The following is a 25,560-nucleotide window of genomic DNA, read 5'->3' as shown; positions in this document are numbered from 1 at the left end:
TCTCCTGGCAGCCCCGCCCTAGTAATGAGGGCCCAGCCACCGAGCTGATCCTTTGAAGATGTGTCCCAAAGCTCTCCCCTGGTGATCAGTGACAGGAGCCCGGTGTCCTGCTTTAGCCAAATGACTAGCTTAGCCTCTTTTATGAGAAAAGGAACTCCTTATTGGCAACCAAATTATAAATTAATTAGCAGCTTCTTCTGGGGCTATGCACATCAACACCACCCCATGATGACTTTCTAGAGCGAACCCCCTCATTCCAGGGGTATAAAAAGGCCCAAGCAGGTTGGGGTCTGTAGACACCAGCAATCCAGGTGGCTGCCGCTGAGGAGAAGGGACCTTCCCAGACATGACTTCCAACTGTTCAGCTTCCATCAAGAGCTGCCCACGGCCCTCCTCTGTCTGTTCCAGCAGCATGAGCTGCCGGCCCGAGATGTGCCTGGGTTATGTCTGCCAGCCCGTGAGCTGCGTGCCTTCTGTCAGCGTGCCCACCACCTACCGTCCCGCCAGCTGCTTCTCCAAGACCTACCTCTCCAGCTCCTGCTGGTCCAGCAGCTGCCGGCCCTCTAGCGGCATCTCCAGCTCCATGGGCACCTGTAGCTGGTTCTGCGAGGGCTCTTTCAATGGCAACGAGAAGGAGACCATGCAGTCCCTGAACGACCGCCTGGCCTGCTACCTGGAGAAGGTGCGCCAGCTGGAGCGGGAGAATGCGGAGCTGGAGAGCAAGATCCAAGAGGCCTGCCAGTCTCAAGTGGCCACCATGAGTCCTGACTACCAGTCCTACTTCAGGACCATTGAGGAACTCCAGCAGAAGGTGAGCGCAAGCAGCGAACAGACTCACGGGGAAGGCAGCCAGAAGGGCTAGTGCTCCAGATTTGAATCTTGTTAATTCATTAAGCCACATTCAGGGGAAAGACACTTCCCTAGGGCATGGGGTTATCTCATAATTTGAGTGTTCAGCTAGAGCCCTTAATGCAGAAGAGGACTGGGATCTAGTCTCGGCTCTACCACTGCATGACTTTGGGAGGGCCCTTCTCTTCCCTAGACCTCAGTTTCCTCATCTGTAAAATGGGGATGAAAAGAGCTTTCATCTGGTGGGGCTGGTAAGAAGATTCCAAGAATCGAGGCAGGTAATGTGTTTACCATAGCCTCTGGTAAACGGCGAGTTTTCCGTAAATGCTAGTGCTTATTAAGGGTCCGTCTGTCCCATGAATGACTTCAGACTTAACGAGATTCTTTCCTTCCACAATGTTCATTGCAGCCAAAATAGGGGCAGTTGGATTCATGAAGGCCTAGTGCTTAAAAAATAAATTTTGGGGGTGTCTGGGTAGCTCAATGGGTTAAGCTTCTGCTTTCAGCTCAGGTCATGATCTCAGGGTTCAGGGATCGAGCCCCGCATCGGGCTCTCTGCTCAGCAGGGAGCCTGCTTCTCCCATCTCTCTCTGCCTGCCTGTCTACTTGTGATCTCTGTCTTTCAAATAAATAAATGAAATCTTAAAAAAAATAAATAAATTACATGTTCTCCAATGATTAGCGGTTCATCTAATATTCTCTAGAGCTCCAGGAAAACAGGGCTTCTGCAGTGATGGGTCCCAGGCTGCTGAACCCCATCAGCTACTGGCTTCTCATTTGGGATCTTTTTCCTTTTCCTTGTCCTGGATTAACCACCTCTTGTGCCTTGGCCCCCACCAGGTTCTGTGCACCAAGGCAGAGAACGCCAGGATGGTCGTGCACATTGACAATGCCAAGCTGGCTGCGGACGACTTCAGGACCAAGTGAGTTTGGCGGGGGCGCACGGGCCCTCCCCTCCCTGCAAGTCTTCAGGGAGCAGCTCTCCATTAGTTTCAGAGAGGGCTGGAGAAGCCCCAGCAGCTCCAGGCCTTTTCTGAGTTCGGTCTTCAGCTTTAGCCCTCAGTTGCTGCCCCTGCCCTTGCCCAGGTATGAGACGGAGCTGACCATGCGGCAGCTGGTGGAGGCCGACACCAATGGCCTGCGCCGGATCCTGGATGAGCTGACCCTGTGCAAGGCTGACCTGGAGGCCCAGGTGGAGTCCCTGAAGGAGGAGCTGCTGTGCCTCAAGAAGAACCACGAGCAGGTGAGACCTGAAGTCAAGCTGACGTTGGCCCTGGGAAGCCGAACGGGAAGAATGAGAGGTTTTGGGGTTGAAATTCCCAGGGACTGCCATGTAACGTTTCTGGGACTTGCCCAGTTTACTGAACCTTTCCGAGGTGGATTTCCTTTTTCTGTCCCCACCCTGTTCTTCTTCTGCTCTCCTGTTTGCATATCCCAAAGCTGCAGGTCAACCCTTTATTTTCTGATGTTCCCCCCTCGTCGCCGGCAGGTCCTCGAAGGGAAACTCCTCCACCCTGGGCACCGATGTGCTGCAAAGCCCACCGGAGCTCTGATGTTTTCCCTCTCCTTCTCTGAAATGGTTTCTCAACCTCTTGACTTGGGATTTGAAAGAACAAGTGTTTTGGAATCCTGGCTGGGTCTCCTTAGGCTTAGATGTAAAGTAACAATCAGTACCACATACTCACTGAGTGCCCTAAGGTAACTGACTCATCCTGCTTAAGTCAGAGAGCTGGGAACCACACCAAGAGGCCACTAATGAGGCATTATCACACACTCCGGGCAGCCTCCGAGACAACTTTCTCTCCTTGGCAGCCAAGCCTGGGGCGGGGGGTTGCCTGCTCACACTCAGGCCTTGAACCAAGTGAAGCCAGGCTCCTGCTGCCCTCTGTCCCAGATATACACAGGCTGGGAGGGGGGCTGGCGATACAGGGGCACAGGTTTCCCTTTTCAGCCCAAGGAGATCAAACAAATCCCGTCGTTGCTCTCGGCTTCTGCCAAAGTGACAGGGAGTGCGATGGACTGCTTCTGCTGTTATGGGAGCACCCGGCCGGCGCTGGAAGACCACAGGGCACGTTTCATTAGTGGACTGCAGTCCTCAAAGGGCCCCTCGAACCTAGACATCTTAGCATCTTCTGTTCCATCATTTTGTGTCTCGCTGGGGTGGCGACCGTTTGACTTCACCCTTGTGCCTTTTCAGGAAGTCAGTGCCCTCCGCTGCCAGCTGGGGGACCGCCTTAACATTGAAGTAGACGCTGCGCCCCCCGTGGACCTGAACAGGATGCTGGAGGAGATGCGGTGTCAGTACGAGACTGTGGTGGAGGCCAACCTCAGGGACGTGGAGGAATGGTTCAACACACAGGTGGGCCTCTCGCCGGTGGGCCGGCCTCCCTCGGATCCCCGGGAAGGTACACCTGCCCTTCTTCTATCTCCCCCCCCATTGCAGATGGAGGAACTTAACCAGCAGGTGGCCACGAGCTCCGAGCAGCTGCAGAGCTACCAGTCGGACATCATTGACCTGAGACGCACGGTCAACACGCTGGAGATCGAGCTGCAGGCTCAGCACAGCCTGGTGGGTGCTGCCCACTGGGTGGTCTCTGGAACCCCGGGTGGCATTGTGCTTAGAGGCAGGCATTCAGGAGGCAGATGGAGGCCCAGATTCAGCCATCATGGCGTGTCTCCCGTCCGACATGGGGCAGGTGGGCGCTGTTGAACACAACTCCCCAGGAAGGCTTATTCTCCGCTTGGTCTGTGCTTCCAAACCCATGCTGCCTGTCGGAGTTTTACCACTTCCCACGCTCAGGCTCCTCTCTGGATGAGTGAAATCAGAGTCTGTGGATTCTCTGAAAGCTCCCACGTGACTTCAATGTGCAGCCAGGACTGAAGACCACAGATCTGAATAATGCCATAGGGGATGAGCCTGGTGAACCTCAAATCCAAAGTGTAAAGCCAGACTGAGGCTGAAGAAGAAATAAGGGATTTATGATCACACGATCTGGGTTCAAATTCTAGTCTCTCTCTCTCTTTTTTTTTTTTTTAAAGATTTTATTTATTTATTTGACAGAGATGACAATAGGCAGAGAGGTAGGCAGAGAGAGAAAGTGGGGGAAGCAGGCTCCCTGCTGAGCAGAGAGCCCGATGCGGGGCTCGATCCCACAACCCTGGGATCATGACCTGAGCCAAAGGCAGAGGCTTTAACTCACTAAGCCACCCAGGTGCCCCCAAATTCTAGTCTTGTTACCTGCCAGCTGCTTAAGTTTGAATAAGTCACCCCAGCCTTTTGGGGATTAGTTTTCATGGTGACTTAGGTGGGGAGGGGTCATTCCCAGCCCCAAAGAGAGAGAGGTGGCTCTTCTTGGTTCTTTCTGAACCAGGAAAATAGGTCTATTCCTCAGCAATTTTGTCTTTCCCTTTGCCTTAGAGGGACTCTCTGGAATCCACCCTGGCAGAGACCGAGGCCCGCTACGGCTCCCAGCTGGCCCAGATGCAGTGTCTGATCAGCAACGTGGAGGCCCAGCTGGCCGAGATCAGGTGTGACCTGGAGCGGCAGAACCAGGAGTATAAGGTGCTATTGGACGTCAAGGCCCGGCTGGAGTGCGAGATCAACACGTATCGGGGCCTGCTGGAGAGCGAGGACTGCAAGTGAGTGGGCCTGGCTGAGGCTGTATGGCTGTAGGCGAGGGCTGGAGGAGGCTATGGGAAGCGACTGGGCCTACCCATGAGATGGAGCCCTGCCATGATTAAGAAACAGCTGGGAAGCCAGTACGATCCAAAGAAAGTCGGGCAGGTGTTGGTGCTGCCGTCCCAAACCCGGCCCACTGGAGACCGTTGTGTTCCTTTCTGTGTCGGCACACTCCTTCCAAGGGCTTTCCAGGGGCAGGGCACCATGGGGGACAAGGGGATAGATGGTGACCAGCCCTCTGCTCTCAGGTTGTTTCCATCTGTTTAGGGAGACAGACAAGCAACTGGAGATCATACTTGGGGTAAAGGTTTACTGCACTTGGGAGGACAAGGTAGCTTAACATGACTGAGCTATGGTGGGAAGGGGAAGAGTAAAGACCAGTGAGGCCCGTTCCTGGAGAACCACAAAGTCCATGCTGGGGAGGGAGGACCTTATTTCATAGACAATTGAAAGGCCTTTTATTTATTTATTTTTTTTTTTTGAGGAGGAAATGATAGAATTTTCTCAACTGCCTATCTCCCCAGTGAGATGGTTAACACCTAGAACTCAGAGACATTATAAATTTTCTTTATCTCCTGCACCTGGCACACAGTAAATGCTCAGTAAATGTTCCTTGACTGAGTCCATGAAAACTCAAAGCTGCTCTTCAGGAAGATGGCACAGATGGCTGCAGGGTGGGGGCGTCCTAGCAAGGAGCGTGTTCAAGAGGCCCTGGCCATGGTCTAGGCAAGCAGTAGGGAGAGTCAGAAGCTGGGCATTGCAGGGAGGCTCAGCACGGCCTGCTGGTCACCTGGGCACAGGATGCCTCGGACCGTGGACACCTGGTGGGCTGACCGCTGTTGTAGACCTTTTCTTATTCTGCATTCAGCCTTGCTTTTCTGTCATTTAGTCTCACCCCCTGGGGCAAGAGTTGCTTAAGAGTTGCTTAAGAGTTGCTCCTCTTCAGGGAGCAGGCTGTTACCATGCACGAGTGACATGGGTCACTGTGGGACTGTGGAGGACCAGAGAGCTATGCCTAACCCAGTGAGGGCACTGCCTGCCTCGGGGCCATTTCTAACAACCAGTATTGTTAGGTCTTTCGATTGTTCAAGAGAAGCTGGGAATCCTGATGTCTTTTAAACATCAAATTCTTCTTATTTTTACATATTTTCAACAAATTAGAAAAAAATACAGCACCATACGAAACGTATTTCAGGCTGGATATGGTCCCTGGGCGCTTGTCCAGTTTCTGGGCTATCTGGTTCCCATATATTGTCTAGTATGTTGTTTCTGGTTTTGAGCCCACATCTGCCAGTCTCTGAGATCACCCTTTTTTCTCTGCCATGTATGCCTTCTGCATGAATTACTTACCTCTTCTTATTCAACACATTCTCATGACGTTCCTGCTCCAGGCCAGGTTTGCAGGGTGTGCGTACGTACACGGCTGCTGACCTCACTGTTTTAGGGGACACAGACTGTAACAGAATAATCATGAATCATTCTGGGAGGAGGAACACGGTAGTTCTGGGGGACTTGATACAGAGAGATCAGGGAGGGCTTCAAGGATGTGGCTGTTGAGTTGAAGGAAGCTGTTCTTCATCATGGCCCACATGGAGCAGGGAGAGGCACGCTTCTATTTGTATTTGTAGAAGATCGCTCTGCCCTCGAAGTTGACAGTAGTTAGGAGGGGCAAGAGTGGAGCTTGGGAGACCAATGAGGAGGCTGCTGGGGTCATACAGGCAAAGACGGTGGAGGTGGGACTAGGGAAGCTGAGCGGAGAAGGTGAGCAGTGGGGGAGTTTGAGAGGCATCTGGGGGGCAGAACCACGGCATGTGTTGCTGAGTTGGACTTTTTTCTAATCCTGCCCTACATGTCTTTCTTCTGCAGGTTGCCCTGTAACCCATGCTCCACTCCCTCCTGTCCTCCTTGTGCACCTTCCCCCAGCATGCCCCGCACCGTCTGTGTGCCCCGCACCGTCTGTGTGCCTTGCGTGCCCTGCCCTCAGAGCCGCTTCTGAAGTCTCTCATATTGATGGATCCTGCAGACACCAGAGCTGGGTGGCTGGAGCCTCCTCAGGCAGAGTCTGACCACAGTCCCAGGCCCCAAGGAAGCCCTCCAGCAGCGGTGCTGGGAGGTGGGCTTGTGCAACCCGCTATGACCTGCAGGGGGCGCCCTAGCTCCCACTTCTTAGACGCTGCCTCTCCCTTCCACCTGCCCATTGCTCTTTGCTGATGTTCATGGTTGTCTGTTCGGCCTCAAGAGCATATTCTTTTAACTGGTAAATAAAGCCTCATCCAGTGGCCCTGCAAACACATCTTTCTCTATTTGTCGCTTTGTTGCTGTATCCACCAGCCAGTTCTACTCAGCTGGGCTCAAGAGAAACGTCGCCAAACTCTGTATTTATTTTTATGTCCCGTCTGCTTCCACAGGCTTGGGAGGCACTCGCTAGAAAGACCCACATGCCATATACTACATAAAGCTAGGCCATCGGTCCAGAGCCAAGTAATAAAAGAATAAAGAGAAGAGGGAGATAATTAAGCCAGAAACCTAGGCCAAACTACTGTAATTGAGAATACTGTTATAACCCCACCCCTCTACCTCATTACAATACCATCATTCATTCACTCATTCAAATAACCTTTACTATGGCCTCCTATGTGCAGATTGGGTGTTAGGAGCCGGCCAGCCCCTGGGTAGCCCTCCAGACATTTGTTCATGCCTTGCTTGCTCCTTGCGACAATCTGTGAGAAAGGTACCATTATTTTCTCTTTGTAAATGAGGAAACTGAGACCCAGAGAGGTTAAGAAACTTGCCCAAGGTCACACAGCTAGTAAGAAGTGGACCCAGGACTCCGTATAGGCTGTTAGGCCCCAGGGACACTCAAGCAATTCATAATTCTGAGTCCTCATATTTGCAAACTAGAGCTGGATGCAGGGGTTACAAAAATTGCAAGTGATCCCTACTGTCTAGATGTCTAGGATTGGAGAGGGGGCTGAGGGCAGTGTGTATAAGGCCCCACTCTTCCCCCCCGACTCTTCCAAAGGCCAGATAACAACAAAAACAACAACGACAATAGTAATAATCATGACAACCCCTTCCGGAGCACTTACGATGCACCAGGAGCTGTGCTGAGCATATTACGTAAATCAGCCTACAGCAGCTCGCACAATCACCATGTAAGAGAGGCATCGTGTCTATTTAGAAAAGAGAAACCAAGGAGTGGAAGATGGGTTAGTCAGTTGCCCAAAGTTCCATGCAAGGACAGAGATTCAAACCCAGGTCCTGCTGTTTCCACCGAAAAATTTATTTGAAACACTCTGTTGGACAGCTACCTTCCCACCGAGAAAGAGCACACACTAGCAAAGACTGGGAGAAAGTACTTGACTGGGGAGAGTAGGAAGGGCCTCAAGCAGCTCGAGGCATTTGAGATGGGCCTGAATGTCTACAGAGCAAACGAGAGGTAGCCACGTGTGGGGCCTGCATAGAAGCAGAGGTCGTGAGTGGCTGGGGCAGCAGGTGTCCCTGTGGAAGCCTGGTGGGAATAAAGCTAATGTGGTAGGGAGATATCAGACTATGGGGGAGGCACCTTGTGTACCCAAAAGAGCCCGGACTCCATCCCGAAGGCAGCGGGAGAGCTGCTGCAGGTTCTGGGCCCCAGGATGGCATGGCTGGAGTGATATTTTAGAAAGTTTCACCAAGGAGTGTCAAAAGGATTACTGAGAGGCAGGGGGAAAGCTCATACGAGTGTGTGGAAGAAGCTAAGGGGACCTCAGCTCAGGTTGTGACAGTGGGAAGGTCAATGTGAGAGGCTCAGTAAAGAACCCCACTTGGCAAGGCTGGCCATGGCAGATGACGAGGAGAACGCCAGAAATGGGAATCTCGCACCCCTTTCTGAACCTCAACCTCCAAACACACCGTTCTTCCTTAATGAGCTGAGGTGATGTTTCTATTAAAGATCTACCTTCTGGCCTTGCCAAGAAATGACGAGAGACGGATTGGCTCCTGCCACTGCCTGGGGCTCTTAGGACATGATCCTGCATGCAGACCTGGCAGGAAGGGCCTCGAGCCTTACAGGACACACAAACACACTGCTTAGCCAGCTGTGGTTTGTGAGTGTGGAGGTGAGGGGAACATTTCATCGAGCTGGAATGCCAAGGGAGAGGAGCTTCTGGCCAACTGGATAATCTTGTAACTGAGGACCAACCAGCGGCCGTTCTTGTTTTCAATCCCTGTGCAAATTTGCCTAGAATGTGCTTAGCTTGATAAACACAATAGACTGAACAGAACCAGATCTTTGGTTCTAAAATCCTGGGCCTGTTCTGTCCAATATGGAAGCCACAAACTACAGATGGCTTTTGAATTTTTAATGAAATAAAATGGAAAATTCAGTTCCTCAATTGTACAACCCGTGCCTCAAGTGCTCATGCGATGGGGGTACCATACTGGATAGGGCAGATGTAGAGCATTTCCATTATTCCAGAATGTTCTATTCACCAGCACTGTCCTAAACTGTCAGAATCATAAGGAGACTTCCAGATGATCTGGCCTAGCCTCTTCCATTCACAGATGAGGAGTCTAAGGCCCAGAGAGTTGGAAAGATGTGCTCACAGACATACAACCAACAGATGAGAATCAAAGTCTGGTGGGTCTCTCTGAGCCCTTCATGTTTTCTCCTAGGACCAAGGTTTATTATTATTTCAGGCTAATAAATATTTTTCCTTTCTCCTCCTTTCATGTCCTTAAGAGCAGAAGCATTTTCTCTGAGATGCTGAAATTCGATTCTGGGATGATATAGTTCCCCTTAAAAAAAAAAAAAACAACAACCACCGGAAACCACCAAACTTAGAATTGCCTTATTGTTGGAGCATGTGGCTCAGTAACATCACAGACCCCAGGCTGCGGCCAGAGCTGTAGCAATCACACAGGGCTTGCAGGCCAGGAGTCCAGGCCCTTGGACCCTTTGTGGACTTCTGCAGGTTTCTTTTCCCTCAGAGCGTCCTGTCCAATTCATCCAGGTCTCTGTTTCATACCCTTGTGTCATCCAACTTGCCAAGACCTGTATGACCACCAAAATGCCTGTTAAAGCTTTTTATATGATACCAAGCCCGGAGTGCGGCCCCCTCTGCTGGACATGGGTGGCCACCATCTTCTGTGTTTGGATGGTGCTTCCAAGTGAGGGAGCTTGCGAGCTATCCTCCTGCCTAGCCCATCTCTCTTTTTTGATGGATGGAAAAACCAGGGGTGTAGACTTTGAGAAATCGTTATACTCACCAGCACCAGAACCTCCTGGAAAGTGGACCTAGGGCTACACATATGGGGATTCTCAGAGGAATTCTGTCCTCATTTCTAAGCATTCGGAATTAATGACCTCCAGTTTATAGGAAAACTTAGGCAGGGCTAGAGTAAAGTAGTAAAACCGCTGGCATATTTGATGTTTGAGAGAAACTCCCACAGGTCGCTGGATCCTCCCTGAGTGGGGACTGGAAAAGAAAGGACATGTGTTTCAAAGATGAGACTTTCCCTGAGGCCATCAAGGGGACAGGTGCACAGCCTTGGGTCTCACAGCCCTAGAGCAAGGCCCCCTTCTTGGGGTGGGAGTGAGGGCTGACCAGGGCAAAGCTGGGTTCAGGGAAGCTTCCAGAAAGGCCCAGCTGTCGGACACACTGACTAAGAGAATCGGCAGGATAGTCTGTGGACTGAACTGCACTGGATGGTACCCTCCCTATGATATTGGGAAGGATGTCTGCAATAGAACCAGAAAAGGAGATGCCTGTTGAAAATTGGGAAGATCATGAATAAGAAAACAATTTTTTGTGTGTTTCGTAGATTTTAGTACCAATCACGCAACGATCTCAATTTTGCTAAGTAAACATTTCCTAAAATCGTTTGAATTTTATCTTTTGGAACAGCTGGTCAAGATAAATTCATTTTCGAAAAGTCCTCTCCCTAAGCCCTAAATAAGTAGCCAAATACACCAATGCGCCTCTTGGCACAAGGGAAACTATCAGCAACTTTGGCTTCACAAATCCAGTGCTGGGATCCCAGTCCTGCCGCCACTAGCTGTGCCACTGTGATGGGTCCCCTAACTCCATGCATGGCAGTCTATCTCCTCCACGAGTCAGTGGGACAGAATGCCTCTTAACTGTCCATTATGATGTCTGGCAGACCCTAAGCGCTCAAATTATGTCAGTTAAAAATCGGCATTGACAACAGGTCCCTCTTGTGACATCCCCTAGGGACTATGGCAGCTGAGTCACTTTTCAGAGCCATTTCACCCCCAAATTCAGAAAGAACAGTGACACCACCACACTAACCACCACTGTCTGAGCAGCTTTGTCTTCTTCTGAGGTTGAAGAGCTTCTGGATAGATTTCTGGTCTTGGTCTAAATGGTTCAGTACAGTGAAGGGCCCAGTGTCCGAGGTCCAGTGTCTGCTTCTGGAGTACACTGGGTGAGGCTCTTCCCCTGCCCCAGCCCTCAGCTCCAGGGCAGGCTGACATGAACCCCACGTGCTCTGAGGGATCCAAATTTTAGGCCTCATTCACTGTGCTGCGGAGAGCTGGGTTGGCAAGTGACAGCTCACAGGTCACATCCAGTTGCTGCCTGTTTCGGTCAATAAAGTTTCATTGGAATACGACCCCTCTCATCTGCTTCTGTACCATCTGCATTTGTCCTATGCTACAACCACAGCCTGTATGGCCTGCAAAGCCTAAAATAGTCACCATTTGGCTTTTTAATAGGAGAAGTTTGATGTAGGGGAAAGAGAGCGTTCTGGAATCAGGACCCCTGAGCCACCGTCTGGACCCTGTGGTTGACTAGCTCTGTACCCCTGAGGAGCTCACAGCCCCTCTTGTCTCTGGCTGAAGCAGGAGGGGGTTGAAGTCACTCGTATTTTTCTTTAGTTCCAGCACCTTTGCTCCTCTCTGTTCTACTGTTTGGTGTCTCTGGGGCCCTGGTGTTGAGTGTCTGGGTTGCAGAATGTCTTCAGTCCACATGTCACTCCCTCAGGAAACACACAAGGGCATCCCATGATGCATCCTACACGGCCTCAGAACACCTCCTTCTTGAGCCCAGTCTTTGTGTCCATGAGAGGCTGGCAGGGTTGCAGTGGATCCTCTACCTGGGGCAGTGGGGATCCTCCTGTCACCACACATGAGAGGGATGCAAGAACTCAGGGACTCACCTGTGGCTGACGCCCACTCCTGAATGGCTCATCTCTGAGGTGGGGCGCTCTTGCGGCTCTGCAGCTTCTCATGACTTCCACATGTGTTTTGACTTTCAAGTTTTCTTAGTGGGGCCATTTTCCTTCTGGAGCAGTTGGGGAGCTGCTTCTCTCTTCTGGGTCCTGGCCAATAAATTAAATGAATACATGAACATGTGAAGTTGCCTACTGAGTGTGTCTATTGTTGTCAGGTTATTTCACTGAATTACAGCGTTACTGGGTGTGGTGTATTGGAAACTATGGCTGCGACCCATTGATGATCTGTGAAGTCATTTTAGTGGATTTTGATCAGAGAGAGAGAGAGAGAGAACAGAATAGAGAACAGAATAGAAAATAATGTGTGTGTGTGTTAGGTTGCAAAATGTGCAATGTAATTCTTACTTGGGTTGTGCTCAACTGTTCAAGCCCATGGTCTCTTCTAGAGTCTGCATTTTCAGTGGGGGACTGGGGACCAGAAGAACTGGCTGACTTGCTTTGGGCCACCTAGCTAGTGAGAGGCAGAGCTGGGAGAAGAAACTGTCTAGAAATACCCCATCCTTAAATGAAAACAAAGTCCTAATCCTGCCTTGTCAGCGCTAGAAGGAGGCCCTTCTGGGATGGAGAAGGGGCCAAATAATTTGGTCTTGCCGTCTGGGTCACCTGCCCTTAGGGACTGTCCCAAGCACCACAGCCAGGACTTGGGAGCCTTCTATCACTCTGATACTGGTCAATAGTGAATAAAGGACCCCAGGTTCCCTGCCACTGTGTGGGAGACAGGTGGTTGAGAGAGGATTCAGCTCCATGTTGATGACAGCAAAAGGGATCTATGGGTCATGAGTTTAGATGACCTGGCTCACCGTCTGCTTGTGGGACATATAGACCTGCCCTAATCACATGGTTTTGTGAGGAAAGTGATCTTGTCTGAGATCCTCTCCTTCTAGTTCTTATTTCCCTGTGTTCTGGACATCATAACCAGCCCCTCGGCTCCCAGGAGCTCCTTCCCAGATGCTGGACCAAGAAGGAGCTGAGCCTTGAAGTGTCTCTTTCCTTTCTGTGACTGCCCCTCCTATGCCAGTGATGGACATGTTGAATGGGTACCCACATAGCACAGGGGTGTTGCTCTACCCCCACAGACTTCAACCACACCAGATTCAACATATTAATCCTGGCATTCACTGGAAAGATACCCAAAAAGCATGAGAGAGTGAATTCCTTACAGAGCCCCAGTGGCTGGGGGATCTTTCTCCCAGACCTCAGATAACTGTGGGGAAGACCTTGTGAATGAACTCCTTACTGATTCTGCCGTGAAGTATATGGATAGTTCTACTAAGTGGGATAAATAAACACTAGACAAAGACAAAAAAGTTAGGAGCGAACTTCACTTTTCAGAATGTTTTGGATCTCGGAATTGCACATAAGCTCTTATGGTCTTATCCTGCTGTATTAGAAATAGTTTCATTAGCAACTGAAATCTGTTTTCTGGGGTGTGTAAATCCTCCCAAGTAACTCCCAGGGCAGATTTTATAACCTTCACTTTCCACTGGAGAAAATGAAAACTCTGTGGCTTAAAAAACTTAGTCGAGCCAGAATGACACCTGAGTGGCTCCAAAGTGATGTTTTTCACAAATACACAATGGTTTTCCCATTCTCTCTTTCCTTGTTCTTCTAAGTCACTGCTTCTTAGCCTTGCACACTGGAACCACTTGGGGAGCTTTAAAAAAATACCGATGTCTGAAGAAGAACAATGCAAGAGGCATTATATTTCCTGATTTCAAGCTATATTATAAAACTATAGACATAAAAACAGCATGGCACTAACATAAGCATAGACACATAGACCAATGGAACAGAATCAAGAGCCCAGAACTAAACCCATGTATATACACAGCCAATTAATATTTGACAAGGGAGACAAGAATACTCAATACAGAAAAGACAGTCTCTTCAATAAATGGTCCGGAAAACATGACCGTTCACCCCATCTTGTACCACTCACCCAAATTAACCCGTAGTGGATCAAAGACTTAATGCAAGACCCAGCCCCATTAAAATCCTGGGAGAAAACGTGGAAAAAAATAGGTCTTGGTCTCGATTTCTTGAATATGACACATAAAGTGCGAGCAACAAGATAAAAAACAAGTGGAACTACATCAAAAAGTTAGCATACATTCATGTATTTATAAGCCATCCTGATTTTTATTTTTCTGAGAACACTAGGCCTTTTAAAGGGGGTAGTGGTGATAGTTGGAGACCCTGAAGTGGAAGGGAACTGACATTTATTAAGTGCTTACTCTGTGCTAGGCATTATGCTAGGAGCTCTATCTAGCTGGTACCTTAACTCTTAACCAGTAGCCCTGGGTATAAGTATCATTGTAAGTGTTCATAGGAGGAAACAGAGACATTTAAAGGTCATGTAACTTGGTTGAAGTCAGGCAGCTCAGAAATTGAGGTTTGGGTATTTTCTATTCCCATTGCTGTGAAAATTATAAAAAAAAATATGTATATTGTTCTTTTGGTCCCAGTTCCTGGCACAGAACTCCTAAAACTCTTGTAATTTCCTAAGTGATAAGAACATTAGGAGCATCTTTAGTTCTAATATTTCATTTTTGACCCTGATTCCTGACATAGACTCCAAAATCCCTTGGTATTTTGTGGGTGATAGGAGTGTCTTTTGTTCTAATGAAGCCACTCTTGGGACTTCTGGGTGGGGGCTGGTCATCACAAAGACCAAGCTGTTAGAATCTTGGCATTTTTCACTTCAGTGATCGATCATGCCTACATAATAATGCCTCCATAAAAGTCCCCAAAGTACAGGATTTATAGAGGTTTTAGGATGGCGAACATGTGGTGGTTAGGGAGTATGGCTTGTTCAGAGAGGGTCTGAAAGTTCTGTACCCCTTCCTACATATCTTGCCTTATGCGTTTCTTTAGGCTATTCATCTGTGTCCTTTATAATAAACTATAAACATAAATATTTCCCTGAGTTCTGTGAGCCATTGCAGCAAATTATCAAACCCAAGGAAGGGGTCATAGGAACCCTGACTTATAGCCAGTCATTCAGAAGGACAGGTGACAAACTGGGACTTGAGATTGGTGTCTGAAGTAGAGAGAGTCTTGTGGGCCTGAGTCCTTACCTTGTGAGATCTGATGCTAAATCCATGTAGATAACATCAGAATTAAATTGATATATAGGACATGCAGCTGGTGTGACAGAGAATTGCTTGGTGTACAGAATAGGCAGTTGTGAAAGAAAAGTAGATTTTGCTCTTGGGCCATCAACAGGATAATTGGAAAAAAGATGGCGACATGTCTGCAGACCTCAGAGTGAGTGTGGCACCACCTGCATGATTTTACCATTTGTCAAAGCCTGAAGAGTTGCATACCAAGAATAATAAATTGATTATTTATTACTTACTATTACTATTTATTACTCTTCTCTCGAGAGACTTCATGATTTTCTTGACCTTTAATTCTCTCTGGTACCATTTTCTAACATTGAAGAGACATGACAGTATGAGGCTCCACACACAGGAGCTGGCTTCAATCTTTGCAACCACTGTGTTATATGATGGGTAAAGTTCCTACACAGGGCATGAACACTTCGAAGCTCCATACATCTTCCCGCAGCCATGACATAGAAAGGTAGGTAGGCTGTGGGTTAGGCACAATTTCTGGGTGCTAGTCTACAAGTCCACATCATTCCCTCCCACTGGTTGAGATGAATCCATCTGTAACTACGCCATGTTTGAAAATAGCATCTCAAGACATCACTTGGGCTTTCCATCTGCAGTAGGCTTCCTGCCTCTAGAGACTGGTATTTCTAAAGTCAGAATCAGTGAGACAACTTTGTGCACACCATGAGTGAAGCAGGGTTAAAGTTCCTGTCTCTTACACTCCATCTTCACCACTTCTTGTCACTGAATCTGGCTCATATTTGGTCAATAAGGGCCATAGGGACTCTTTCCAAAGGGTCAGGACGAAAGATGGTCTTAGATATGAGGGCAGGGATCCTCACCTCACACTGACCTTCTTTGAGAAAAATGCAAATCAGTGAAACCAAGCAACTTTACAAAGAGACATGCAACATCAGTGTCATTATGCAAAACAGCATACTCAGTAGAAGCGCACGCCAGGACCATGAGGAAGCCTCAGTAGAGAGGAGCGTCACCCGGATGTAGACACCTGCAGCAGTGACATTAATGAAGTAACAAGTGTTGTGTATCTTGAGATGGAAGAAATAATGAGTTTTAGTTAATGGAATGCATCCTGCCAGAGAATAAGGCCAAAAGATAGATTCTATTTAGTGAGTAAAAAAAAAAAAAAAAAAAGAAAAAGAAAAAAAAAGACTTTATAAGTTTAGTTCTTTGGTTTATAGAGAAGCTTGTTGCTATGTGATGAGGCAGAGGAGAGTAACAAAGGGATGTTTGAAGATGTAACCTATGCAGATTGCACCCAGAGGCCTCTGAAGGGTGAGACTGCCTCACCTGGTGATGTCTTCTAATTATCATGTCTATAAAGAGTTATTCATTGATGAGCTCTGAGTAACCCTTAGGACAGAGCTGACCACCAGTTACCTTTCCTGGGAAACCCAATCTGGAAAGAAGTCTCAAATTCTGTATTTCTTCTTGCTAGAACTCCAATAGCTTATGTTTCCCAGATACATATCTCACCCTTATAGAGATATTTGTTCAGGTTTTGCTCAATGCCCAGAGGACTGGAAAATATTCATTTTCACAAAGATATATTTATAACCACTTTGAGGGGGTCTTATTCCACATTAGGTCTTTCTCAGTCCTAGGGGACCATCTATCTCCTGCCACAAATTTTGAGAGAAAAGTTTTTGGACCTTAGCAATCCGTTGCCTTGTTCCCCCAGTACCAAGAGCTAGTGGGGTGTGGGATGTAGTACAATAATAGAGATGAAACTTTCTCCTGGGCATCTTTCTGCATGGCCCTTGAAGAAACCCTGCCCTACTGCTTTGGTACTCCAACATTTGTATTTTCTGAGATGCAAAGAATCACATAGAATGTCAGATTCTTATTTTGTCTTTTAATTTTAACTTCTAACCCAGTTTCTAGACCTTATAATCTTTCTTAGTTCTGGCAATGACACAATTGTTCTCCTTTTGGGGGGTGGGATGAGGGATGTGGTGGTGGTCAAGGCGAAGAGAAAAAGAATGCACACAGGAGTCAAAAGAAACTGAGAACAGGCTTTGCCACTTCATAGTGGGGGTAGAGATCAGGAAAAATGACCTCACATCTCTAGACTTTAATGCCTTATTTATTTCTTTTGTAAAATTAAGATAAGAATATCCACTTTATAGAATGGTAGGAAGGATTAAACAATATTTTTGATAAATCCCCCAACACATATGGTAAGTGCTCAATGAAGAACTTCAGAATCAAGGAAGTAAGGCAGGAAAACCACCCCCATAATCGATAACTTCGATAACTCAGTGCCCCATTGAGTTCCATGACCAGGTTCTTATTTGGGATTAAAAAAAGATTATTGTTCATTTTAATTTGTTTCTGGCTTATTGAACTCATCTCTCCTGGTCCAGATCAGGCAAAGTTCAGGGTCATCCTCAAACTGATGAGCTTCTCAGAACAACCTATTGAAAACATCAATGGCTACCCAAGTTTGAGTTGCATCCTGATGGACAGGAAATAATCCAGGCTTAAATAACTGTATGGCAGGTGTGTGGCATAGTGCCTGTCACATAGAATGTGCCAGGAGATACATGTACAATGAATGGACTTATTAAAGTTTTATTGTTCCTCAAACTAATTTTCAAAGACACACAACTGAAGAAAGAAGTAATGTGAAATTTTTGGTAATTGAAACCCAGCAAAGAAGCAGTTTCTTCCCTGGATAGGGAAGGCTGGGTTACTCTTAGCCCAGGTGAGCACCACTGTGGTCATAGGGATTTATCTCTTTTGTCACTCCTGTGACCAAAAGGAGCAATCATGCCTTCAGTGTGAACTCTAGTCAAGGAATAAAACTCTGATGGCCAAAGGATTTTGTTCTTTGAAAAACGATGAAAAGCTTCTGACTTTCCATCAACAGACAAGCTGATATCAAAGAGCCAGGAGGCACCTCAAATTCATCAACATTCCTTTAATGAGGCGGTGAACTCTTAATGGTAAACTAAACAGCTGAGTAACAGGCTGATGTTATAACAATAGGGAGAGAATCAAGGCACTGAGGTCAAAGCATGGAGCCAACACCCACCTGGGATGGGGGTATAAAAGGCCCAGGAGGGAAGGAGATTGTCAGACTCAGTGGCTTGGCCTTTCCAGCTGCTCTCAACCTTCTGTGCAACCTCAGCCTAACACCATGACTTCCTGCTACATCAGCTCATCCCAGTGTCCGGGCAGCACCAGGTTGCCTGCCCCAACAAGTGTCTATGGCCCCTCCATGGACCTTGTGACCCAGCCTGGGGCAGAGGCCAGGGCTGCCTCCCTGTGCCTGTCAGCCACCGTGGCACATGCCAACCGACCACGTGTGGGGGCAACCCCTCTGGGCAAACCCAGCCTGTGTATGCCCTTCAGCTGCCGCACTGCTTGCCCCTTGCCAGGGACCTGCAACATTCCTGGCAACATTGGAGTCTGTGAGAACTATGCGGAAGGCGCCCCGAATGGCCACGAGAAGGTAACCATGCAGTTCTTGAATGACCGTCTGGCCAACTACCTGGAGAAGGTGCGCCAGCTGGAGCGGGACAATGAGGAGCTGGAGACCAAGATCCGGGAGTCGAGCAAATGCCATGAGTCTACCATGTGTCCAGACTACCAGTCCTATTTCCAGACTATTGAGGAGCTCCAGCAGAAGGTGAGGTTTAGAGTAGCCTGGGGTGTGCTGGGTCTGAGGAAGGTAAGGGCTTGGGAGGCAAAAATTTTCTGAAGGCTCAAGGAGCTTTGGGTTCTTGGATTCTCTCGTATATGAGTGTAGAAGCTACCTGAGCTGGAGCCCAGAGTATGACGTTTTGTGTGCGAACTGTCTTCCTGCTTTTCCTCAGATCCTGTGCAGCAAGGCTGAGAATACCAGGCTGATTATCCAAGTTGACAATGCCAAGCTGGCAGCTGATGACTTCAGAATCAAGTAAGTAGGGCCAGAAGAGGGCTCAGAGTGACTCCTTCCTCCACCCTAACTCCCAATGGCCGAACACTTGATTAACAGAATTATTGTCTTATGTCTTCCTTTCTAAATTCACCAAACAAAAATTTTAATTACAAACAAAACTAATAGAAGCTGGATGAGAAAAAAATACCACCAAGTTTAGCATGTATAGTATAGCCTAGAGTTAGCCTTTCTTCATTTATTTTCCTAAAATGGAAGACAAGGCTTCCTGAGCTCACTAACTGGGGGCAGAATAAGGTGACTTCAAGAATAAACTGAGCAAGGACAGTCACTGAATTTCATATGTAATTAGAGGATCAACTTACAGATAGGCCAGGGTCCAGATTTACCTATGGGGCCTCAAATACCAGATATTTCTACTAAACAAAGATCAGAGATAGAGAAGTAGTCCAATACAAGGAATAAGGGAGCAAAGTGCTGACTTGGCACCTGGTTGTTGCTTATTCTGGTGAAGTGATAGTAGCTGGTGTGAGTCCGGTCTTGGATCCTAAGATACATTGTCATAGGGAAGCCAGGTAATCTTTTGGAATCAAAGTTGCCTCAGTGCCCGGTGGCAAAATGATACCCACTAGGAGTGCTTTGCTAGACCATGAGCAGAATGAGTAGAGGGGTGGAGTTTCATTCATCTCTGAGGCTAGAAATGAGCACAGTGAGCAAATGAGAATTCTGGTTGGTGAAGGAAATGGGAACGAGGGGCAGCTGAGAGGGGATGTCCTTGGCGTCCTGCTGACCTTGCATTTCCTGTGCTGGAAGGCATGAGAGTGAGCTCTCCCTACGCCAAATGGTGGAGGCAGACATGTGTGGGATGCACAAGCTCATGGATGACCTGAGCCTGGCCAAGGCTGACCTGGAGGCCCAGCAGGAGTCCCTGAAGGAAGAGCTCCTCTGCCTCAAGAAGAACCACGAACAGGTCTGGGCCCAGGACTGCAGACCCTTGGGGGAGGGCCCTGGGCAGGAAGGAGAGCACTGCTCAGCTTGGGGCTCTAGGATTCGAACCTGGGCTCAGTTGGCATCGGGATGAAGAGTTGATCTGGGTCTGGGAGTCAGGCTGACTGTGTGGGAGGTGGTGGAAAGAGAGTGTCTTGTCTGTAAAGGTTTGCCTTGTCAGTTTAGGAAGGCGTCCAGATGGGCTCTTCCCAGTGGACCGTGGGCAAGACCTTTCATATCAGCACATGAGTGGGGGCACCCCTCAAGCAGTTAGTCTGGAGGAGATGTTCAGGTGCCATCTGCTCTGTCCAAAGCCCTTTCCTCACTCAGGATGTGGTTGCTTTTGTTCCTGCAGGAAGTGAGCATTCTGAGGAGCCAGCTTGGGGACAAGCTCCAGATTAAGCTGGACGTGGAGCCCACCGTGGACATGAGCAGGGTGCTTCAGGAGATGCGGTGCCACTATGAGGCCATGGTGCAGACCAACCACAATGATCTGGAAGAGTGGTTCCAAGATCAGGTGAGGGCACTGCCTTGGAGCAGGGAGGGACCTTGGCTTTCCCGTGGGAAGGTTGCTGATCATGTCTCTGTGGCCTTGTGCTTCAGTCTGAAAGCATCAGCAAGCAGGACATGTCGTGCTCCGAGGAGCTGCGGTGCTGCCAGTCGGAGATCCTGGAGCTGAGACGCACGGTGAACGCCCTGGAGGTGGAGCTTCAGGCCCAGCACAGCCTGGTAAGGTCCTACACCCGCACCACGCTGCTAGTGCCACAGACCATGGCCTGCTAGTGGCATCTTTCAGGAGTCCCACTCATCAGTTCCACTGACAGGCAGAACTCAGGGACTGGGTCCCTCTGTCCTTGGGGAAGGTATCTTGCTGTCAAGGTTAGTTTGATCCTGAAAAGCGGTTCCTTTTACAAGTCAACTCCACTTTCTTTAGAATAACATGTGGAGGTTCAGGCACTCATTCATTCCACAAGATTTCACTGGGTTTCTACTTGTCAGGTAATGGGAATCCAGGGATGACCAGGACACTGCTCCTCAAGCTAGATTTTTTTGTGAAAAGTCATGGTGACGTTGGCGGTGATTCCTCTAGAGTTGTGGGAATGTCCTGTCACCTCTTGGAATGTGCCCCATGGTGAGACTGGCCATGATTTTCACTGCTGAGTTTTGGGACATCTTGGTCTCTAACCCCATTATTTCCCATTACAGAAAGACTGTCTGCAGAACTCCCTGTGTGAAGCTGACGCCCGCTTCGGCACCGAGCTGGCCCAGATGCAGGTGCTGATCAGTAACGTGGAGGAGCAGCTGTCTGAGATCCGGGGTGACCTGGAGCGGCAGAATCAGGAGTACCAGGTGCTGCTGGACGTCAAGGCCCGGCTGGAGTGCGAGATTGCCACGTACCGGAAACTTCTGGAGAGCGAGGATTGCAAGTATGTGTGATCTAGGCACTTGGACAAATCATTTGCTCAATTCTAATGAGATTCTCAAGGTAGTGTTCTCAGGCAGTGTTGTCTACAAAGAAGAAGGCAGTCTATGCTTCTGCTGAGTGACCCATTGCTCTGTCTTCTTCTTATACTGTGCATTGTTGAGAGAATGTGAAGGGAGTGACTCTCCACTGTCCATTGCCAGGTCTTCATTGGGGCTGCTTGGCTTAGCCACTGACTGGGGAGAGCAGATATGTAGACATGTGGCTATACTTCCAGCAGGGGATTTGAGTATAGTCCCCAGCAAGACTTGCTTTTGCTCTCTTGTCAACCCTTCTTTGTATTTTTCTATCCTGTAGGATAGAACCTGATTCTCATATAGAAAACCTCATTCTGGAAGGCATTTTAAGATTACTCAGTCTAGTCCTAGGGATGCACAGTAGGGGTCAATGGCCAGGGCTTCTGTTGGGTCCCTGTCCTGTAGTTTTGGAGTGGGGATTTCTTCTTTGTTCTCCATCACATATCACTCATTTCCCATCCCTAACTTTGTTCACCTTTTCTATCTTTCCACAGACTCCCTTGCAATCCATGCTCCACCTCTGCCTCCTGTGTGACTACCCCCTGCGCACCTCGTCCAAGCTGCACACCCTGCAACACTTGTGTGCCTGGGCCAGCCTGTGGAACCAGCACTGGGAGCCGGTTCTGAATGCCCATGCACCAGCAGGGGCGACTAAAGTGAGGGGATGCCAAGGAGAAATGTTTATTATACATCCAGGCAGTATGGTTTCTAACTATTGCTGACTTTCTCTATGTAGAGGCCTTTCAAAGGCCACAAGATATCAGGAGAAGTGGAATCTTAGTTGAGAGTCTTCCTTTTTAGCTCTGAATTTTCCCAGATCAGTTCCATGACCTTAGTGGCTGGATCCCAGCCACCAGTGGTGGCTTGGGGATATCTACATTGGAGAGACTCTGGTATAGGATCAGATTGAGGAAGTATCTTGGAGGAGAGGATAGGGTGGGACCCGAGATTGCATTTGCATTTCAAATACCAATTTTAGTTTGAAAACTTTTCAGTTTGTGACCAGGAAAGTGAGGAACAAACTTCTGTGTTTGGGATTCTCCCCAATGTACTAATTATCACATCTCCAGCCTTGGGTAATGGTTCTTGCAAGGGGGCAATGGAACTAGATACTACGTATCTGACTACTTCCTCTTCTACTTCCTTTCTCCTATCCTCCTGCCTCCCTGCCTTGGAAGTGGCTCCATTTCCTCTCTAGGGTTAAATGGGAGCTTCCCTTGTATCATATCTGAGCCTCTTCACTCAGAGTTTCATCTCTGACAAAGGACCAGGCTTGCCTCTTGCTATGTAAAGGGAACTTTCAGATTAAAAAAAAAAAAATCTTCTCCAGAAATCTCGACTCTCCTAACAATTATCTGGTTATATCTATCTCTTCATCTAATTTTACAGTAAAATTTGATTGTTAACTTTATTTTTTCTAGTACTTTCTCCTGAAATATTAAAACCTATTGATTAAATAGGTCACACTGCCTTGTGTGACAGACTTGATGATGTAGGGTAATGGAAAATACAGCATTATGATTGTTTCAAAATTTTTAGTCTTGCTTACTTTCTATGCCCCCACATCATGTCTTCCCACCCTCTCTTTCCTCATCATGATGCCACCACATTGGCCAGTGCATTCCTTGGACATGCCTGAGCCTGGTGCCTGTTCTTCTTCCTCCCTGGAATGCTTTCTCCCTCTTTCTTGTTATTCAGGCCTCAGCAGAAATGTCACTTCTTCTGAGGGCGCCTGCTTGGCCATTGGTCCACAATGATCACAGCCTTGTCATCCTCTGTTCGGCTTACTGTCACCATGGTAGCTCTCAACAACTAAAATTGCCCGCTTCTCCATTGTTTTTTCATTAAAATGCTTCCTGGAGATTAGCATTTGTCCACTGCTGCTTCCCCAGAGCCTAGCTCACTGCTTGGTAAAGAGTAGATGCTTAATAAACATCTATTGAAAGAACGAATGTGTCTTCCTGACTTTATCTCTGACTTGTTATGGGGCTTGAGAATCATCATGTAATTCAGCGTTTCCCCCCTGCTGGGGAAAGATATGTCATCCTTCCTACTTACATCCTAGATCTGTCATGGATTCTGTGGGTGAGATGACAGAAATTTAAAAAGTCTGAAAAGGAGAAAGCACCATATTAATTTCATCCAGAGCCAATGTCATATAAGTAGGAATGTGAGTGCTGAGCCAAATTGCTCAGAGTTCACCCAGGGCCTCAGGTTTTTTCCTCTGGGCAGCTAAAATGAATTTCCTCCAGCAGCTAAATACAATCAGAAACAAAATGGCACACTTAATAACTTGCTTTCCAGAGCAAACTTTGCTCTGGAAAAAGAAAACTTTGCTCCAAGGGGTAGATAGAGCCTTCTTAGCAACTCCTTTCTATTGAATCTATCCAACAACAGGGGGCCCAATTTTGTGGGTGCTCTTACTTCCTTTTTTCTTCCTTTGGATCCACCATTGTTGAAGTGATGGGAGAATACACTCTAGTCCCCAGAGGCACTCACTAATTCTAAAGGGTACTATGATTCTTGTAGAACTCCATTTTGGAGGCTTTGTTTTGGGGGGGAATACAGATTATTACCATTTGCAGCCCTGTCTTCTAAATGTGGTTAACAGCTAAAAAAGAATAGCTAAAAAAAAAAAAAAAGAAGAAAAAAAAAGGAAAAAGAATAGCTCCTATTAGCCTCACTGCTTCTCAGGTCTTATGCCATCATCATAAAAGAAAAAAGCAACAAGGAGAAATGAAGTCACTTTGACCACCCACGTCAGAGTAAAGACAGGGATGGCTCAAGGCAGCCATGGGGACAAACTGCTTGTTGGCATTTTGGGCTATAGATACCAGTCCTGAGTGTGTCCTGGTGCTGAGGGGTGATGACTTATGATATCAACTCACCATTTTGTCTGAAGTGGATTGACTGGCCTGTGTTGGGGCAGGAATAGGAGTCTTTCCAGAAACTGGTTTGTTTTTTCCCCCCATGAGATGGAAAGCTTCCTCTGCAACTTTTGCTTTTTTTCTGAGAAGTGAAATGAATGAGATGGGAACTGCTGTATTGGCGCCCACCACTGGAGCACTGCCTTTCGGGAACGATCCAGTTTCCTACTTTTGCCCAGCTTCAGTCCCCTCACTTTGTAACTGGTGCATTTCTTTCCTTCTCGTGAAAAGCAACATCTACATTGCACAGAGCCTGCTTTGCTCTCCTCCTCTTTGATGGTTAAATATTTGAATATAACTGCACAGTTTAATTTAAAAAAATTTTTTTCCTTTTTAAAAAATATAATTTAATTTGTGTGTGTGTGTGCCAAAATTTATTGTTTATGCACCTCACCCAGTGCTCCATGCAATAGGTGTCCTCCTTAATACCCACCACCAGGCTCACCCACCCCCACCCCTCCAAAACCCTCAGTTTATTTTAACGGCACAGTTGTAAAATGGAGTTTTACATAGTTGTGTCTTCTCCCACCCAATGTTAAGTGCTGTCTCTTCTTCCCAAGAACAGAATACCACTCTCCAGCATTCTTGTAGGGCAGATGTTATAACTGCTTTTAAAATACGAAGCAGTGACGCTCACAGAAGTTAAATAGCTTGACTATAGATGTAATTTGGCAAGTGGCTGATGTAGGACTCAGATCTGAATTTCACTGGCTGTAAAGCAACTCTCATTTTATCACGTAACACATTTATCCTCTGTTCCTTTGAATGAGTAAGCTGCCTTCTTAAAGAGAGACACTTATAAAAGAAATTGAGGTTGGGGGAATCAGGTGGTGGCTATTGGAGAGGGCACAGATTGCATGGAGCACTGGGTGTGGTGCAAAAATAATGACTACTGTTACGCTGAAAATAAATAAAAAATTAAAAATTAAAAAAAAATGAAACAAGATGGGATTGGGAGGGAGACAAACCATAAGTGACTCAGTCTCACAAAACAAACTGAGGGTTGCTGGGGGAAGGGGGGTTGGGAGAAGGGGGGTGGGGTTATGGACACTGGGGAGGGTATGTGCTTTGGTGAGTGCTGTGAAGTGTATAAACATGGCGATTCACAGACCTGTACCCCTGGGGATAAAAATATATTATATGTTTATAAAAAAAATAAAAAAAAACCAAAAAAACAACAGCAAAAAAAAAAAAAAAAAAGAAATTGAGGAAGGCACAAAAAGATGGAAAAACATTCCATGTTTATATATTGGAAGAATAAACATTGTTAAGATGTCTATGCTGCCCAGAGCAATCCATGCTTTCAAAACAATCCCTTTCAAAATACCATTGATATTTTTCACAGAGCTGGAACAAACAATC

General features: G+C 47.6%; 1 protein-coding gene across 1 annotated transcript; it reads left to right on the top strand.

The window, feature by feature from the left end:
• Window positions 1-346: 346 nt before the first annotated feature.
• Window positions 347-21,898, top strand: KRT32 (keratin 32; the record flags this gene model as incomplete). The annotated part of the gene is made up of 7 exons (XM_082706768.1): window positions 347-811; window positions 1,690-1,772; window positions 1,936-2,092; window positions 3,047-3,208; window positions 20,375-20,500; window positions 20,978-21,198; window positions 21,766-21,898. The coding sequence occupies 7 exons, from the start codon at window positions 347-349 to the stop codon at window positions 21,896-21,898; spliced, it is 1,347 nt and encodes a 448-aa protein (XP_082562894.1).
• Between the last annotated feature and the right edge of the window lie 3,662 nt (window positions 21,899-25,560).

Source organism: Mustela nivalis (assembly GCF_964662115.1).
Source record: "Mustela nivalis genome assembly, chromosome: 17".
NCBI lineage: Eukaryota > Metazoa > Chordata > Mammalia > Carnivora > Mustelidae > Mustela > Mustela nivalis.
Note: the sequence above shows the minus strand (reverse complement) of the source record. Positions and strands in the feature narration are given on the sequence as shown.